Source organism: Leuciscus leuciscus (genome assembly GCF_965113295.1).
Source record: "Leuciscus leuciscus genome assembly, chromosome: 14".
Classification (NCBI taxonomy): domain Eukaryota; kingdom Metazoa; phylum Chordata; class Actinopteri; order Cypriniformes; family Leuciscidae; genus Leuciscus; species Leuciscus leuciscus.
Genome location: NC_138738.1, coordinates 7,792,388 through 7,807,526, shown reverse-complemented (window position 1 = coordinate 7,807,526; position 15,139 = coordinate 7,792,388). Strand labels below are relative to the sequence as shown.

General features: G+C 37.1%; 1 protein-coding gene and 1 long non-coding RNA gene across 3 annotated transcripts in view; both read right to left on the bottom strand.

Annotated features, from left to right (window-relative positions):
- LOC309513978 (twitchin) overlaps nucleotides 1-3,558 on the bottom strand; it is a gene marked incomplete at its 5' end in the record, with an annotated part of 28,989 nt that extends 25,431 nt beyond the window's left edge. Inside the window, one exon of the mRNA XM_082190099.1 lies at nucleotides 3,342-3,558. Coding sequence (XP_082046225.1) covers nucleotides 3,342-3,558 — 217 coding nt within the window. The remainder of the gene's footprint in view (nucleotides 1-3,341) is intronic.
- A 2,535-nt stretch (nucleotides 3,559-6,093) lies between these two features.
- Nucleotides 6,094-14,856, bottom strand: LOC309513699. Of its 2 annotated transcripts, XR_014211515.1 has the most exons (4): nucleotides 14,651-14,856; nucleotides 14,371-14,451; nucleotides 9,141-9,465; nucleotides 6,094-6,217 (listed from the first exon to the last, which is right to left on the bottom strand). It is a non-coding gene; the product is annotated as an uncharacterized lncRNA (long non-coding RNA). The 2 variants fall into 2 exon arrangements; XR_014211516.1 differs by lacking the exon at nucleotides 6,094-6,217 and having other exon boundaries at nucleotides 8,857-9,465.
- Between the last annotated feature and the right edge of the window lie 283 nt (nucleotides 14,857-15,139).

Genomic DNA, 15,139 nt, shown 5'->3' with positions numbered 1-15,139 from the left:
ATCATCGCGTAATTCTAGACTGGTAAAAAACTTATTGGCATTCCAAGATTCACAGGATCCTCAGCAATGCTTTTACAAGGCCAAAGGGGAAAGAAACAGTTATCCAACATTTGACAGATAAATTATGTGAGCCTTAAAACTAGTCGGTCTGCCTAGCTCAAAAACAAAAGTCTGACTCAATCTTCTGGTGCTTTGAAAGGGAAAATAAGCGCATTTGAAATGACTTTCTTCAGCAGCTGAAGCAATGGCCCTGTACTATAATGCTGGGATGAAGAGGATCTGGGGTCCTAACCTTAACCCTTTATTCAGATTGCTCATCTTTCCTGAACATTTGTCAATCGATCTTGAGAGTTGAGACTGTAACAGTCTATCCAAAAGCCTCCCCTTTTCACTTTATCTAAATTTTTTTCTCTAGTACACAAAGACAAAACACATCCAAACAAGATAAACAATTTTGCCTCTCGAGTGCGTTTAAAATAATATGTCTAGAGTTTTTTTCTTTTTCAGATTTTATCTTGAATTACGTTTTTTTGTTTGTTGCTAAATTACAGCCTCAGTCACCATTCTCTTTCATTGAATGTAAATTGTAAGTTCTGCCTAACTTTTTATGTCTTCCATGCAAGAAAGTAAGTCATAGAGGTTTGGAATGATACTGTAGGAGTAAATTGAGATTAACATTACTTTTAACGTCCGAGCTCCTTCTTCCCAGAACTTGAACATTGTTAGTTACGTTTGATCACTTACAGTATATTCACTTGCTTTACTTCATTCCGTTGAAATAGTGCTGAATTCCTTATCACACAGGTCACTTTGTTTGACAAATTAAAATAATAACGCAGCGCTGTTTTACTAGGTTAAAACAATCATACTAAAATACATTTGAGTGTGTTGAAAGTTAAGTTGTAACGTTACTCTGTGCATTTGCTCTGTGGCTGCTATGAGACACTTGTTGCACACTGCAATAAGCTAGATCGATATTAGAATATTATATTAATAAAAGATGGATGACTTGTGTTGTTAAATTGCATGCAATTAATTTTGTTACTCACGCTAAATCAAGAAAACAAGAGATTCAAACAATTAGACTAACCCAATAAAGGTGTCCGAACAGTAGATCACCTGTCTAATAAAACACATACTATATTAAAGCGTCTTTGGTGTTTCCATGGTTTCTACGGAAGTAAAACCATGAATTCGAGGGTAATGCGGATATGACGCCATTGACAGGTGACGCAACGATACGGGCCGTTACGCTGGTTAAAATAGCTGATTTCTCTGGATTTAAACTTTATTGGAAACTTTTGGGATAATGTAAGAACAAAATATAACAAAATATATAACATTGTTATAGTGTTTTTTTATTTTTATATTTTAGTCCAAAAATCTTACATATTGTGCCTTTAATTCTGTGTAACACATCCTCAGGTAAACATAATGATCTAAATTCAGTTAAGAGCCGGTGTGGATGGGAGTGAATCTCGTAGCAGTAATTAATGATGTATGGCAGTAGATGACTTGTTAAATGTACATCTGACTTTCCATTGTGGTAATGAAATTATGTTCTCAAGTTTGCTCCCAGTGAATGAAAACCATTATGTTTGACCAAATTTGTTTCCATTATTTGTTCATAGTTCAAGGACTGATGAAATTCATAACAATAGGTGAGCTGTGAATTTCAAATGGTAAATTATTCCTGATGGTTTCCTGTGTTGCATGTCAAATAAAATGGAAACTCACCTTTAAAATCCCGCTGCTCCTTCAGCTTCTGCTTTAAGAACATTTGGTGGACTGAATGGAAGACTTCCATGCAGTTGAATCAATCAGCTGTCGCATTAAAGCTTTTATTTGAGAAGCTGAGGTGGGGGGATGTCCAGCCCATGAAGCAGATATTCATATTCATATATCATTTTATGATCCTGACTGAATGTGAAGTTAACTTTTATTGTTTTCTGTTATGTCAGTCATTGCAAAAAGGTTGTTTACCATCTTATTTTGATGTTTATCTTTTGAATTGAAGCTTATCTCAGTCTTGCTGTTGAAAGTAAATTATTGTTTAATCAAACTGATAATGAACTCCATCCCAGCATCCCACTTATTTTGCATAGCTGAAATTTTAGAATTATGATTTCAGTTGAAGAGTTTTTAGCATTAAAGTCATACATTTGTCCTAAATGTAGACACTTGCTCGATACAGGCCTTGCCATTTACAGTAGGATGACGATCTCTTGTAACATGACCGAACATATTGCATGTTTATTGGACAATTAAAATGTATCTTGAATGGCACTTAAAATGAAGACCTTAGCTGCTGGTTAAAGTGTTATATGAACGAAGCTATGACTGGTGATTTTCGACTATTGCATTGCGATTTATCTAAATATAAAGCTTTTACAGATACAATTATAATATTCAGGGGCTCATACTGATATGAACACTGGGTCTTGTAAAAAAATATATATATTCATGTGGCAGCATATTTCCCTCACAGCCCTGAGGGAAGGTTTCATTTTACATTGACAGGGATTTACCAAGCTTGACATGCCCAGACAGCTTGTCTCAAAGTCTGGAGCCAGGCAAATTGCAAGGACCTGTGCTTGAGTTAGCCTGAAGACATCCTTGGACTTCTGGAAACTGAGTACACAAACGTCACCCTACGACCTGAAACACCTCCCAGTGCCACAAGGTATGCAGAAAAATGAGTTTGTTTATTCTTTAGCAAAGTCATTGATAACTTCATGACTTTTGTGCAAAGTCTATTGTACTAGACCCAGAGCAGGTTATCTTTGCGGTGGTATCATACTTGAACTTTTTGGTATATAAATGCATTATGTTTCATATCTAAAAGCTTTTGTTGAATAAGGGAAAACTGTAATGACCTATGCTCAGATTTTCTTTCTTTGCTTTTTTTTTTTTTTTTTTTTTTTAAATCACCATGCAGAGAAGTTAAAAACAAAAAGCAGTTTATTTCCATTTCATTAAACACGTCACATTTGAGTCTTATAGCTATCACAGCGCTAATATATTGTTATATTATTAAGATTCTGTTTTTATCTAATAAAATATCACAAAGAGTGATAGATCTATATATCTTCCAGGCCGATACTGTAGTGCTTTTCACAATGCATATTGCATATTCAAAGTAGCTTTACATAAAATAATTCACTGTATATTGGTTTGCAGTACACAAGCTAGCTAAGGGTCAGCACTGAATTTCAATCTGTGAATAAATAAAAAAGAATGAAATTAGAATAAAAATGAAATTTATGATGGCACTTTATAGTAGCAATAACATATTCAAATGAGCATGTCAAATGTGGAAATAATCATTACATCTAACATACCTTTCACTCTTAGTTTGGTGGAACATTCTGCTCTGGCAAATGAGTTGACCGCCACCACTTTGTACTCACCGTTATTTTCTGGCCCAACTCGCATGATGTACATTGAGCAGACGCCATATGCATTTGTGATGTAGTAGGTGTTGTTGGAGTTGATGCAGTTGCCATTGAGGTACCATGTGACATGAGGTGTGGGGAAGCCACGGACAGCGCAGGTCATGTACAACTGATATCCCTGCGGTGGACTGTGGACTTTCAGTGGAACCAAAATGGAAGGACTTCTCTCAAAAGTTATTTTAGCCGGAAAGCTTGTGACCAGTTGCACTAGAAATAAGAACGAAAAATTTTTTTTTCCAAAAAATGGAGAATTGTACTAGTCCTTCCTACTTTACTGCTGCGACCAGATCATTGAGTCAGTGATGATTCATTCAGAGTTTTGAAAATAAGGGCAAATGAGTAATTGAAAAGATCTATAGTAACTTTGAATTATTTATTCATAAGGCAGACATTCACTATTATGCACCAAGGACATTTTTGTTAGTTGTTATGGCTTCAGAAGACTTGGACAAATCATACATGCGTCATATGAACTAATGGTGCGTTTACTTTACATCCTTCTTTAATCTTGAAAGCCTCAGTCCACATTCATTGTAATTGCATCAAAATGAGCAACGAGTACAAATCTTGAAATTTCTACTTTTGTGTTTCACTGAAAAAAGACAATCATTCAGGATTGGAATGACATGAGAGTGAGTAAATGACAATTTTCATTTTAGGATAAACCGTTCCTTTCAATCAACAGATTATGGTGATATACTGTGATGATAAAAAAAACAAAAAAACATTTGATTAGACAATTGAAGGAAATGAGCACTAATTAGTTTGTTCTCTCCAGCAACCCACCTCTCAGTTCGTTAATACCCTACGTTGGTGATTTAGATGGATCAGAAAATCCCATATAATTTTTTGCATAGACTCAGTGGTATTCTCGACCGGATTGGACAGAGGCAGTGTACTGTTGCAAAACAAAAGGTCAGCTATTGTACGCCAAAAACGTGAATCACGTTCATCCACCAGTCGGTCGTCTTTCTCCTGGTCTGGAGATGGAGTCCATGTGATAATGACTTTACCATAAACAACCTGTTCCAGCTCCACTGGGCCTGGAGGCTTTGGTTCATCTGTAGAGAAAGAAAGGAAGCGTTCATGCTGCAGGGGTTGGCAAACTTGTGAGGCAATGAAGGTAATAAATTGGCCCATGTGTGATCAGATAAAAACTGCACACCAGAGGACCTTGTAGTGGTGCATATTGGGCACATGTTTCATTTAGTCATTTAAACAGCCTCACAGAAATAAACTCATTAAAAGTATTTGGCTGTATACAAATTTACAGGGGCACTGTATTTATGGAATTTACAGGATTGCTTGTTGACGTGAGGTCATTGCCCCCGCTTAGAGCTGCTCCTGGATGCAGCAAGGCCTAATTATTAGTGTGATAAACTGGACAGCATAGTCACATTCACAGTGGTTATGCACTTTGGCTTGCTATTTTGTTGCTTTTTGCTCTCAACATAATATATAAATGTCACTTAAGGGCAAACAAGGTTTTGAACTGGGGATTGTGCATGCATACATACAAGGGGGGTTGTTGATATGGCACAATGATTTAAGTGGCTGCAAGGGATTTCTCCAATGGAGCATTGCATATGACATACTTAAATCAGTCTCCCTACATTCTCAAACTACTTGTGAATATCTGAATATCTTGCAATAATTTTCAAATATATTGTATTGTACTTAACCAATAACCATAAAAATATTATATATACCTTTGCCCCCTATTTTCATATGTATTTTTATTTAAATCAAAATGTAACTTAGAGCTGTTAAGGTTGTTTAATAGCTTAGAGGTCTTTTATTTTTATTTATTTTTTTTTATCTTGGGGACATTTTTGACACATTTGAGGTGTCTGACCCATTCGCATGCTATGCAGTAATGTTTTACCATATATTCAGATAACTTACTTACCTGCCACTCTAACTTCTATGTCAAAGCTGGACTGTCTAGAGTTCTTTGCCATGATGGTATAAACACCTGAGTCTGAATACTTTGACGAGGGGATGACAAGTGTGGATGAGTGCACACATTGATGATGTTGACCCAGGGGGTCACAGGTTTTTCAGCCATGTGATGTCAGGTTGCGGAGAGCCCTAAACATAAACACAGTTTGAAATGAAATGATAGACTGAATATTGTGACCGATTATAGACATTGAGCTGAACTGACCCTATATTAAGCCTCGCATCCCTTGGCTATTGTTGCTTGCAAGCTTTACAGAACATCTTATAACGTCCTGCGAATTTGCATTTTTTTTTCGGTACAGCAGGTACTAAAAGTGGTAAAAAATTAATGGATAATATTTGTATGAGGGCTGGAATGAAGTTTGACATTGCAAATAATTTTATCAGCTGTTAAATTGATTAAATTAGGTTGAAACTGCAAACGTCCATCAAGTTATTAATATTAAGTTGCATGTACATGTTCTTACTCATGTTAGACATGTTCATTTGGGAATGAGGGCTGACACAGCATGCACAATAAATCTAAGTACCTCATAATCGACTTTGATTCTGATAGAATTTCCTGCTCTCCTGCCTGACTGAAAGTAAATGGTTGGAAAGTAAAGAAGGACGAAATGTTCAATTTAGTAAATTTATAGTCTCTTTTAAGAAACTATTATGATCAGAACTTACTGTTGGGGTTTTTAGCACAGATCATCACAGAGGGAGCACTGTGTTCTCCAGCCCCAGACATATTAATGGCTGCACTCTGAACTCGTACTCTGACCCCTCAGACACATCCTTCACTGCATACTTCAGAGCTGTAAGAAGCAGATTACTTTAATTGTCAGAGTAGCACGTCAAGTAAAGCCAGTGACTTGATAACCAACATCGGAGATTCATAATTAGTCTACTGTTGGTGAAGTCATGACACACTATTGTACCATTGTGCTCATTACGACACGTTTGAATCTTGCCTTTATCGTGTGGAGATTATTTTTAGGGGAAATTGTCAGTTTTTATAAAAATGGCATGCGGATGTATCAAAGCGGGTCCTTTAGGTGAGGGTAGGTGAGATTGTGTTAATTCCGTTTGGAGAATTGGGATAAGCTCAGTGTAGCCTATTCCTGGAGTAAATGATAATGATAAGTAATTGTGCTTTAATTTAAAGAAATATTTCATAAACGTTTAATAGTAAAATATATTTTCAGCTGACGAGACGTTGGTTTATGCAGTTTGGTTTCTGTTGTGATCAAGCCGCTGGATATGATGTGAGGAAATAGAAAGGCGGTAAGCTCTTGAAACTGATTGGAGGCTTCTATGAGAATGCATAAGAGATCCCTCAGGTAAAGTGCTAGGCTATTTAGACCCCTGCCCAGGGGCTATTATAGGATTTCAGTCTTAGGGGGTCTGAGCCTTCTACCTAAACATGAGCGCTTGTGGCTCAGAGTAATATTTCTTGCTTTACCATTTGCAAATTTGAATCTTGCTCCCTTGACTTTTATTTTGAATACACAAAATAAATGAAGAGTGTATCAATAAGAGTGACATTGGTTTGATTTCATTTTCACTGCAGGGTGAGTGTTCAAATGAGAAATGAGAGAGCAATGGGCTCTCTGTGCCATATATTTCCATAATGGATACTACTTAATTTAAAGTTGTTTTTAATGTAAAGTCTTTTTAGTGTCTATAATGAGGATTCAGAGTGAAATAACCTCAGATAGCTTGCTGCAGCTGCTGTTTTTAGCAAATGTGAAGAGAAATCATAATAATCGCTGATTTGTATGTAGGATTTCATGTCAACAGTCACCAATGCACAAATGTAATGATGACAAGATGCAGCTTGGTGTGCTGAAGTGTTTTGGTTGGAAAGTACTCAAGAAACACGTTACGAAATATTGCATATTTATGAGACCCAGAAGAATATGTAAATCATTAGAACAGTCCAACCTCACAATTCTAAACACTGTCAAGTTTTTGTCATTTAAAAGTTATCCATGTCTTGGAAAACTTCTGAATGAACTAGTTTTATTTAAATCATAAACATTATTATATTATATTATATTATATTATATTATATTATATTATATTATATTATATTATATTACTTATATGGTGGTTTTATCTAAACTGAGGCCATTTAATCATAAAACTATTGTTTTCTAACTACATAGTTTAAAGGTACGGAAAAATAATTTTCATTTACTTTGGAATCTGCATCTGTCCACAAATGAATATCATATTTCTGGGATTCAAACCCTATAATTCTTGTTTAATTGTAACTTAATGATTACGGTTCACTTGCTATACATTCATTGGGTTTATTAGCTGGAAAGTTCATGGCATTTGTCACTTTAGCTATGTCCACTCTTGATTTTTTTTTTTTGATTTTTTTTAACAACTATATAAAGCTGAATTATAGGGTTTGGGAAGTGACAATTAACAATTATAAAGCATATAACTCTTGTGTAACTGAAGTTGAACCAAAAACCATTTGATTTTGAAAGTGAAGCCAATAATCTGCCCATGTGATCATAATTTGTGTGAAAAAATAAAAGTTATGTTTTGCAGAAATGTACAGTAGGTAGAGTCACTCTTTTGCTGTACCAGTTTTGGGAAAAAAAGGTACCTTGAATAGGGTCATTAACTGGGTTCTATGGTGAAGTCCATGTTAGGACAAGTTTTGATTACTTGCTTAAGATTGTAGAAAAAAAGAGCGTATAGTTAGAGGTCCAGTTTTATTTATGTATTTTTTAATTAGTTTATTTATAATATGTAATTTATGTCCCTTAATGATCAGCGCTCATGCAGTCTCTCACTCAGAGTTCCAGCCGTGATGCTTTCCGTCTCCAGAGGATCACTGATACCCAGCGAGTTCCCAGAGTAGATTCGGTATATGTATTTCTTGCCATGGGACACATTTCTGTCTCGAAAAGACAGGCGGTTGGCTGATCTATGCCATACCTTCTTCCACATACTCTGCCCTACCTGCTGACCCTCAACAAGGCAGTTTGTCACTTCAGAGCCACCGGTGTCACTTGGTGGATTCCATTTAAATTCAATGACAGAAGATGAGCTGTCAATCACTTCTACTGGCCCTTGTGGTGGACCTGGTTTGTCTGCAGTGCAGAGTTATTTGAAATACTTAATGTGTCAGTTTAATGTTAATGCATGAGTCTGTATGTAAAAGGCGGAAGGCTTATAAATATTTATTTCAGAATATTTTCAATATAAAATACAGTTGAGTAGAAACACACCGACCACGATAAGCCTAGAGAAGGCCTCTGCGGTACCAAACGGGGTTTTAAGCTGGATCCTAATTTCCCCAGAGTCAGATCGTTGGCATTCTTTTATCTAAAACTCTGGTTTAGTTCCTTTACTTCTTTTATTCTGCCTCCATCAAAAAGCTCTGTGTCATCCTTATATTTAATTTATTAACATTATCCCCTGGTTTCACAGACTTAAGTGTAGTCCCAGACTAAAATGCATGTTTGCGCTGTTTTAACTGAAAGCAACATGCTCTGACATATCTTAAAATATGTCAGTGGTATTGTTTTGTCTCAAGATGCACACCAGTAATGTTTTTTTTTTTCTGAGGTATGTTTATGAAAGCTACTTAAATGTCCTAATTGATCTAAGGCCTAATCCTGGCTGTCTGTTTTCTCAATATAATAAACATTAACTTATTGATGTTTAAACTAGTAATATACAATTGTAAAAAAAAAAAAAAAAAAAAAGCTATACCTCCAGCTGTTGCCATGGCGTCAGTCTTGCACTCAGTCACTTCAGCCCGATTCTGTCTTGAGGATAAATCTTTGCAGCTTTGTATTACTAACTCTTGTTTAACTTCAACTTTAGAGTACAACTAGCATACAGACAGAATGAAATATAAAGAGCAATTACAAAAGACATTTTAACACATAAATCGATAATTTATAGTATCATTAATTCACCGTCTCCCCATCCCTGTTGGCTTTGTTGGTGCTCAGGTTACAAAAAAGTTCTGCTGGTTCACATCTGACAATATGTACATTTGACTTGTCTCCACTGGTGAAGTGAGTTCTATCATCTAGAAAAAACACGATATTAAATTATTATTAATAATAATAGTAATTATATAATGCATATATTTCTTCTTGAAATACTGAAACAGTTGAGGAAAGAAGGTATGAAGGCATGGATCAGAGATTTAGTGTCTTGAGCTTAGAATTGGGAGGAGAAATGCAATATTATGAAGGTGGAAGAATGCAAGTTTATCAATGATGTGTTTATTTTGTATCAACTGTAGTTGTGGTGTTCATTAACACAACATGCTGTAGCTGTACTTTTTTAGGTTAAAACGTCGTCAAGTCACGTTTATTTATATAGCGCTTTTTACAATACAGATTGCATCAAAGCAGCTTCACAGTGATAACATGAAAATAATACAACAAAGTTTGTTTCTAGAAGAAAATGCTAAATTACATATTTCCTGATACCAGTATGTCATATCAGATCAAGCCAAGTAATTATGACTATGTTGTATGATCAGAACTTTTCCAGGGACTGAAAAGTGATGCATTTTTAAAAGATAAGGTGGTTACACTTTATTTTTTAGGTGCCCTTGTTGCAGCATGTACCTACTCTATAATTGGGGTTAGTGATCTGGATACACTTTATTTAACAGTACATGTACTTACAGTGTACTTACCCATGAAAGTACTGGTAAGGGTATGTTTACACGACAACGATGTACTAAAAATGACAACGTTGTCAAAGCGATCACCATTCACACGGATCTGAAAATACGGCTAAAAATGCTGTATTATGCATGCCAGGCCAGTAGTTGGCGATGTCACTTTGCAAAGAGAAACCCAACACCTATAGACAGAGCATGTAATACTCATGCACATAATGCCACCGTTTTCACAAATTCACATTTTTGTTGTTTACATGGAGACGATAAAGGTATCATTTTCAAAACCTTGCACTTTGAAACCTGTTTTCAAAGGCTTGCGTTTTCCGGCCCCCAAAACGCCATTGTCGTGTAACCAAACGGCCACAACGTCCCTGGAAAAGTTCACCACGTGGCTACGCGGATGTGATAAATAATTCTGTATTATACATTAAGGCCAGACAAGTTGTTTGTTGAGGGTTGATTTGTAAAGGACTACACGCCTGCGCACATATATATATATATATATATATATATATATATTCAAACGCGCATACCTATGGACTGAACACGTGATGCGCATGTGTTTGCACAGAGGTCGCATAGGTTTGCCCAGAGATAACTGATAATCGTTTGCACATTGGAACCTATTTCCGGGAGTGCGTTCTCGAGCCACCAGGCATTGTTTTGTGCGGATGGGCGGCCGGAGCGTGTTGAGGGTTTTCTGTTAGAATGGTGTCGTGTTAGCGGCCCCTAAGTTAATAACTAATGATCTTCGCAATGGAAGTGAATCAATCAATCAAAAATAACTTTAGCTGGACAATGACTTTATCCTAGAGCTGCTGTAAAGCCAAAACAATCTCTGTTACTGCAATTTCCTATTATCACTGTAAGGGCCCTATCTTGCACCCAGCGCAATTGACTTTGTACACCGACGCATGTATCATTCCTATTTTGTACCCGATGCACAGCGGACTTTTCCCTCCACAGACGCACGTTGGTAAATTAGGGAATTTACTTGCGCTCCCGGGGGCGGTTCAGCGAAAAGAGGAGGCGTGTTCCGGCGCAAACGTTCCCTGGTGCTATTTTGCAGTTCCAGAAAAAACAGTTCAGGCACCGACCAGGAAAAACCTAGTCTAAAGTCAGTGGCACGTTTTCAGTGGCGCGTTCAGATGCTATTTTAAGGGCGCATGCTTAGCCATAATGTAGCGTGTGCACGACGTGCATACTTCGCTTCTCTCATCTACACACAGACGCAGCAGTTCCAATTTTTGCAAACCATACATAATTGCAAGGAAAAATATTACCACACAAGGGAAATCATTGTGGTGTCCATGAAGATGTGAAAAAATAGGCATAAAATCTAGCTTACACATTTACCCAAATTATTATACGTTTGTTTAACCGAAGCTAATTTGGGTGAGTTTCTCCCATCCCCATACAATGTCACTTCTCTGTCTTTTACGGCCCTGATGAGAACGTCGGTCTCCTCGGCTGTGAACCGCTCCTGGCGTGTGCCTGGCAAATCCGTCGTTATAAGCAGTGGCGGTTCTACATTGAATTACACCCTGGGCGAGACCCCCTTCGAGCGCCCCCCCACCCCATAAGAAATTGTTCTTACCCCATTGGCAGATCATGTTTTGCTTGTTTTAAGCAAAAACTCAATTTTTATTTATTTCCCCAGAAAACAAGACTTAATATCTTATGTCATTTTACTACTTTAGTAAAATAACGTTATGCATCTTTATTTAAGAAATGTTTGATATTTGGACTGGAAACAAAAGCATTTTTTGCAGTGTAATAACTGAACTTGTAACAGTTTTGTTGCAAAGCACAATATTATGGTGAAATTAGATCTTGTGTTTGAGTTAAAACCGAATTATTGTTAAGCATAGCAAGAATCATAGCAAAAAGGCTAACAAATAAGAGTTATACCACCAATTAATATTGCCCCTTCATTCATGACATGGATACCGTAATCATACAGAGAAAACATAGTTGCATACCTTTATCTTTCGCTCGTTTCTAAATTGGGCACCTGATGGCTTTGACCTCTCTTGTCCATCTCTTATTTGGCACTCGACATCGACAATCAACAGATTTCCCCTGATCCCCCCCACACCAACTGTCACTCACGACGAGTCAAGACTAAACCAATTCACCTTGGTAGTGGTGACCAAGTAATCGTTTTGTATTATCTATTTTTATTAGCCATTCAGACAATTCAGAAAAACAAAAATGTGCAGGAAATATAGAGGCCTGTATTTATAATATTATGAATGAAATGTGCGTTATTTGGAAGAAAGTCGAGGTGTGACTGACTTAGATAACTATATGGATCCCCCCCCCCCCCTTTGTCTGTTCCATTTGGGAGAGACCCAGAGGTGAACTGTCATCCGCGCCCGTGCCTCCTCCCCTTTCCCCTTCTCAAACAAACAGCTTCTGTGCACGGCATCTTCTCAGCAAGCAGGGGCGCAAATTTGCCAATTCCCCACACAGTGAAATGATAGATAATAGAAAACCGCTTCGCGGCGCAGATTTTTTATTTATTTATTTTGCTCGAGCCGGCGGCGCCGCCCCCCCAAAAATGCCGCCCCGGGCGATTGCCCGGTCCGCCCGTGCCAAAAACCGCTACTGGTTATAATAGCAATCCGCCATGGAACAAGCGCGCCTGCTCTTAAAGGGAATGTGAGATGACGCTCTGATTGGTTTATTGCACGTTACGCCCAAACAACACCTATGAGTAATGTAGCTACTTCAGACCAACCCTTTTTAGATTTGCAACAGCGCCCGAGATCCACCCACAAAGTTACTTGCGTTTCGCGTTTGATACTTGCGTTTCAGATCGTTAAAATAGAGCCCTAATGCTGCTTTGAAACAATTCATATTGTTAAAAGCTCTATATAAATGAAGGTGACTTGACTTGACTTAAACATACCCTAAGGTAACTACATGGGTTAAAGGGATAGTTCACTTTGAAATTAAATTTTGGTATGTTTTAGCTTACCTCAAGGGCATCCAAGATGTACAGTAGGTGTCTTTTTTTCTGCAGTAGTTTCAATTTTGATATTTTTAGGTCAAACCGTTCTTGTCTGTCAGTCATATAATGCAGGTCGATGGTCACTGTCTCAAAGAGCATGCACAGAGTCCAAATTAAAACAATTCCCCATCGTCCAAATTAAACAATTCCCCATCGTAAGTACACATTGATGGCCTAAGACACGAAATGAGCGGTTTGTGTGAGAAAACGAATGCGACATCTAGTGTATATATCTATACCCGCCCGCGCTCTCAGATCACTCGGACATGGCTGTGTATAAGAGGTAAAAACGATATAAATACTGTTCGTTTTCTCACACAAACCGCTCGTTTCGTGTCTTAGGCCATCAATGTGTACTTACGATGGGGAATTGTTTAATTTGGACGATGGGGAATTGTTTTAATTTGGATTCTGTGCATGCTCTTTGAGACAGTGACCATCGACCTGCATTGACTGACAGACAAGAACGGTTTGACCTAAAAATATCAAAATTGAAACTACTGCGGAAAAAAAGACACCTACATCTTGGATGCCCTTGAGGTAAGCTAAAACATACCAAAATTTAATTTCAAAGTGAACTATCCCTTTAAGGTTAGGTTTAGAAGTAGGTTCAGGGTTATACCTTGTTATAACCTAGTTATTGTAATTGCTATAATAAGTACACAGTACATGTGGAAAAGGACTGTAAAATAAAGTGCTTTTAGTTTCTTGTAATAATGCATAATTTTACTATAGTAAGTACATCATGTAAGATGTTTAAGACACTTGTGTTACCGAAAACAAAATGTTATATAATAATGGTTGTAAAGTTTATACATAATTATATAACCAGAAAAAAAACAAAAAAACAAGGACTACACAAAAGCTCTGTCTATAAGAAAAAACGATTAAGACAACGTGGAAAATATGAAAGATTGCAGGTTTACTAACCCCAAACAAATGGAAACTTATTAATACAGTTGGATACATCAATTATATTTGAGTTATAAATCACTTGCCTAAACTGCCTAAATTACATCTCTTCCCCAGTAAGGACCATTCATCTTGTCAGTTGAATGTGTAGTGAATAATTGCTTCAAACTGTTGGCATCAGTCTAATCATGTGCTGATCATCACAGTGCCACACTGTGGCTAAGTGTGAATAAAGCACTGAAATAATGTCAGAGCCAAACTTGCTCACATTAATTGAAGTTAATGTGTTAATGAGGACAATAATGACTTTTGTGGTTGTACAATTATAATTTCTCAAATAGTATTAAGTACACCATCAAAATATATACCGATTGAGTCTCCAGACAGCAGGCCTCCATCCGAATCTGTAGTCACACCTCCACTTTTTGACAATTTCTCACCTGAAAATCCTGACAGTCAGAGATAATTTAAAGATCAGTCAGAGATTTAAGAGTTTATGCACACCTTGATTTTAATTCTGTTTTTGGACACTTATGTCACACTTGAAAATGTATGAATGTCTGTAGTATGAATATCAGTTCAGATGTGGTGTCTTTGTGGCGAAAGATAAAATTTCCCTTATTGAAATTAGTTGTGTGGTTCTCCTACCTTTTCCTGTGTCTTTTCCACTAGTGTCTGGTACACTCCTTGCCAGCCCAGTGTCTTCAGAGTCTTCTCTCCTGACCTCTTTCTCTGCATTAGAACAATCTCCAGAAGAAGATGGCAAAGCACCACTGTCCAACGCACCTGCTACTTTTTTCTCAGCACTGTTTTGAGAGCCACAATTCTCTCATCTCTTTCATTCTTTAGCTTGACCTGCTGTTCTTCAGTGATCTTTGCCAAGTCAACTCCTGCCCCTCCGGCTTGGGTTGTTTTTCAGGTTTATTTTTGCCTTAGAATCTAGATTGCTATCGGCTGGTTCATGACATTAGACAAATGATGAATAGGACATGGCAAAACAAAACAAAACAAAACAAGAAAGCATACAAGAATATAAAATAAGATATATTGTGCACAATATACAAGTCTTTTCAGAGACATATTATTGTGGACTATAACAGTGTTTGGGAAACTGAGTTACAAACTACATTTAATTTA